The sequence below is a fragment of the Hipposideros armiger genome, unplaced genomic scaffold (genome assembly GCF_001890085.2).
Source record: "Hipposideros armiger isolate ML-2016 unplaced genomic scaffold, ASM189008v1 scaffold_39, whole genome shotgun sequence".
NCBI lineage: Eukaryota > Metazoa > Chordata > Mammalia > Chiroptera > Hipposideridae > Hipposideros > Hipposideros armiger.
The window spans coordinates 4,667,162-4,671,860 of record NW_017731389.1 but is presented as its reverse complement, the minus strand read 5'-3'; the positions used below and the strand labels follow the sequence as shown (position 1 = coordinate 4,671,860).

The 4,699-nt window shown below is 40.3% G+C and overlaps 1 protein-coding gene across 10 annotated transcripts in view; it reads right to left on the bottom strand.

Moving 5' to 3' along the window:
- FAM13C (family with sequence similarity 13 member C) overlaps positions 1 to 4,699 on the bottom strand; it is a 123,429-nt gene that overhangs the window by 78,748 nt on the left and 39,982 nt on the right. Inside the window, exon 1 of one of the 10 annotated variants that reach the window (XM_019638404.1) lies at positions 2,997 to 3,441. The exons of the other annotated variants lie outside the window; for them this stretch is intronic. Within the exon in view, the coding sequence (XP_019493949.1) occupies positions 2,997 to 3,062 (66 nt within the window). The 5' untranslated portion in view covers positions 3,063 to 3,441. Of the gene's footprint in view, positions 1 to 2,996; positions 3,442 to 4,699 lie in introns of those variants that run through there. 10 annotated transcript variants of the gene reach the window in all.

Genomic DNA, 4,699 nt, shown 5'->3' with positions numbered 1-4,699 from the left:
AAGATGTTAGAGTGCTCTTTAAAATAGGTGCCACTGTTTCTTACAGTCGGCTTATGTTAAATAAGAATAAAGAGAGAGAATTTTCAGCAAGGAATCAGAAATCACGAACAAATGGGACAACTGCAGCAGTGAGTCACCATGTTATTTTCTGAAATTATAAATATGGCAGCACACGCTTAAGCCTTCCTGCTAGAACGTGGTCATATCCACAGAGCAGAGGCATGAAGGAAAAGCAAAATGGCACCTTCGTCACGTCTGTGCTTCCTTCTTGGCCACATGGCCTCTCAAGCCTATTACAGAAGCAAGGGACTGATTTTGACTTTAAAAAGCTTACTATAATTTAAAGAATCAGAAGTGCTCATTTCTGTGATTTTAATATACATTAAATATTTATATATACTTTAAATCATCTCCCTTTGAGTTGAGATTTAAGTCCCTTTAAATACCACTTACTATAAAGCATTACCTTCCCAGGAAAAAACTAAAGGTGACCTTTTAGTCACCTATCCACTGAGAAAGCAAACAACCTGTTGCTATGGAATCTCTACCATGTCATTTTCTGAAATTATTAAATTAAGTCTGTTATTCTTTGCTTTCAAAATCCCTCAATGTTTTATTTCACAAGCTCCATTGTTTACTTTGTTTCGTTTACCAAGAATCAAATTATTTTTCTATTCCCAAGACTATCATGAGAAAAATCCAAAATTACCATAACAACAATTAGCCCAGCTCCTCAAGCTTCTCCACTAAGGTCAAGCACAAAGAGAATTAGGGAACCTCCAACTTTTAAAGCTTCCACACTCAGTGAGCAGCTGGGCAAAGGGGGCCTTCAAATTCTCATTATCAATAAGCTCTGTGGTTCCTGGGTGGCAACTTATTAAAATATTTACTGAATAGTTTCTACACTGCTGTGGGACTATAGTGGCAAGCAAAACAGATTATCACTCAACAATAAAGAAGAAACTTCTAGGTTTGCTGCTCAGCCAACACAGATTCCTCCCCATTTCCTACCTTCTATAACAATAATGGGTGATGGCATCAATAAGCCTAAAAGCACCACAAGATGCAAAATATCTTTTGAGGAGATCTCTCTGCACCCTGACCTCCCCTTAAATGACACCCATTGCTATTGGTGCAGTGTCCTCATTCTGAGATGCCTGCCTTACTCCCATCTTATTTATATCCTATCTGAGTCAACCCAGGCTGCTGTAATACAAATACTATAGACTGGGTGGCTCAAATAACAGAAATCTATGTCTCACAATTCTGGTGTCTGAGAAATCCAAGATCAAGGGGCCAGCCAATTCAGTTCTTCGCAAGGCCCTCTTCCTGGTTTGCAGGCGTAAGCCTTCTTGACATATGACAGAGAGAAAAGAAGCAAGCCCTCTCTTGCCTTTTCTTAGAAGGGCACTAACCCATCTCCCAAAAGACTCATCTCCAAATANTATATATATATATATATATATATATATATATATATATATAATTCCGCTCTTAGAATAAATAAGGGGAAGTGTTGTAAATCTACCCTATCCTGTATCACCCTAGTGTTCCTTTTAACTTAAACCTGCACATGTCTGTAAAAGTGACTTAAAATCCTTTTGAATTTGGAAATTTTAAAGACCTTTACCCCTGATAAAAATAACTTGGATTATCACTTTCATTTAATAATTGTAAGAAAGGAGGCCCTGGAAAAGGTGATTTAAATTTCTTTTAAAAATTGTGTGTCTGTTTATTACAGGCTTTCCTTGGAAATACTGTAGGTTCCATTCCAGACCACCTCAATAAAGGGAGTGTCTTTAAAAAGCAACTCATAACCTTTCTGCTGGTGGAGGGTCCTGCCTTCAGTTTGTAAAAAACACAACATCTGTGAAGCGCAATAAAGCTAAGCCTGTGTTTAAAATATTCTGGCCCTTCAAGAAATAGGAAACCAAAAGAACTGTTTCTTCAGATTATTTTTTAAAATAATTTCTGCATACCTTAGTCACTGTTTCAACACAGAAATAAAATAAACCATGAAGAAAGACAGGCATAGGTTCAAAATCCACACATATCCACAAATTAGGATCTTGTCTGATCCTATTTCCTTATCTGTAATACAGCGATTTCCCCTAGAGTTTACTGCTTTCAGTTGAAAGCATTTGTAGTAGAAAATAGACATTCAAGTTATGTTGTCTATCTTATCCATTTGGCAAATCAAATAACATTCACTGAGTACCTGATCTGTACCAGGCACTAAACTACATAGTTTTAACCTCTATTTCCTCACTTAAAACTAGAAGGTGGATTTAGTCTTTACCAGTTTTCCCCAGTGAGAATAATCAAGTGAAGACATAACAGATGGCTTACCTAGGCCAAAAAGATTGTCTTTTATGCAGGAGATGGCTTTCTGAAGACCCTGCAAAATCTGACTGAGACTCACATAGTTTAAGACTATTCCCATGGAAGAAGATATTGGATATTTCTGTTCACCAACTAAAGTGGAAATATTTCAATAAAATAAACACATCTTATATTTCAATAGGCCCGAAGATCTTAGAAATTATGCAAATCTTGATAAATTTGGGGGGAATTGCACTATTTCAAATTGCTTGCATTGAGACTTAATACTTTACATTCAACATTTAATTCGAAATTGCATGAAATAGGACCACACTGTATCACTGGAGTGAGCTACAGAACCCAGATCCTAACTCTAATCTTTAAAACCCAAATTCAGAGTTCTTTCCATTCTGTTTCAACATCCCAAGTTTACTATTGTCAAATGACCAAACTAAAACTTTTAGTAATGAGTTTGATGCCCTTTGTTCAAGGGAAAACAATTTATGGATTTGGGGCAAGTACAGTGTCTCACAAGCAGTGGAGTGCTCTTCCTGAGCGACTTTGGGATTTCTGGAGCTTCTCACACCCCAATTTCCACTCAAGAGGATGAGGACAAACAAACTCAAACAGCTCAGAACACAAAATAAGCAGAGCTCCATCGAAGAGAAGCTTACCAGAGAGCCAGAGGGCAGCCAAAGAGGCAGTGAACCAAAAGACTCCAAGGGCACCTTCACCAGCATCTAAGAGCCGTCCCTGGAATCTTCAGCATCTGTCTCTGAGTCTCACCTCCTTGCCAAATGGTCAAATAATAAAACAAACCATTAAGTCATGAGTTTGCTGTCCTTTATTCAAAGGAAAACCATCCATGGATTGGGGGAGTCTCACAAGCAGTGGAGAGCTCTTCCTAAGGGATGTTGGGCAAGAACAAGTGGCAACACGGAAACAGGGCATGAGGAGCTGGGAGGTCAGGGATTTCCTTATAAGCCTAGCGGGTCCTATTCTCTAGGGTAAGGTAAACCAGCTGAAGCTGAGTTGGAGGGCTGTGATTGGTGTATGTCAAATTTCCCTGACAGGTGTTTTCTGTAAGGAGGCTGACTTGGGTTTAGATTAGTGATGTTGTGGGCTGGACCACCGGGGCAGCCTCCATTTTCTGGATCCCAATGTACAAGTTAACTTTATCACTAATCACTAAAGAGTTGAGAAGTATCTCATGCAAATCAGCATGGACACGGTTATATTGAACACAGTGCAACAGCTGGTGTGAGTAGTATTCATGTGTAAACTCAATAGAGCATACAAGAGAGTCACAATAGAGTATAAAAGCCAGTCACAAGGCATGTGGATTCTCAGTGGTATTATTCTCCATCGTACCATGTGGATAAAGGACACAGAGACTTTGAAGTGAAAGAGATTCACAAAGAAAGGAAACTTCCTTTAATGAGCTTGCACAAAATGGGGGTTGTGGCAGGATTAATCAGCTGTGAGGGATTAGCCACTTTAGGTGTTGTAAGTAGCCCGAATCTAAATCCCTCACTCCAGGAATCCTCATATTTCTGCTTCTGCCCTACTGAGGACTCAGGCCTTGTACAAGCCTCCAACTCTCTTGCTCCAATTGCAATGCATCGCTGAGTCTACAGAAGACCCCAAACAGGAGGAAGCTTGAAGGAAAGCAGAAGGCAAACAGATCACTGTGCTCTGCTCTCTAATAGCACTGGTATCCCAGACTGCCAAGCCCAGGCCCTGCAAAGTGCTTACCCTGAATCAGCCTGATGCCTCAAGGTGCATGGAGCATCTGATGTAACCATGTAACTCCAGGGATGTAGGCATAGCCCATCTTTTCAGCTTTATAGGTTCCCTTGGTTTCTGACTACATTCATTCATCATTCAAATATGTGGTTCTAATCAGGTACTACGATCTGTGTTCTTCCTAGTTCCTGCCCTCAGGGAGCGCACAGTCTCAACAGAGCACACAAGAGAGTCACAACAGAGTAGTGGCAATGGTTGTGGTGCTAGTGGGTAAAGAGGGGTGACACAAACCAAACACAGGCAATTACAGTGTAGTATGATCAATGCTACAGTAGGGTAAAGGGAAGTCTGAGGTGCTCTGGGAATATATGGGAAGGACACCAAACTCAGTGTGTGGGTGAAGCATCACTGAAGTGGCCTAAAGAATGAAGCAGAGACATGGGAAGACAGAATGTATAGAAGCAAATGTATATAAGTGAGAGTGTGGTATGTTCAAGGAACTCAAGGTGGTTGACTGTGTTTGGGATTAGGGTCAAACATAGTTGGGGATGGTGACCAGAGAGGCAGGCTAGGCACAGGCAGAGGACATATCTTATGAACCCAGTAAGTCTTGAAGAGTTTGGGCTTTATT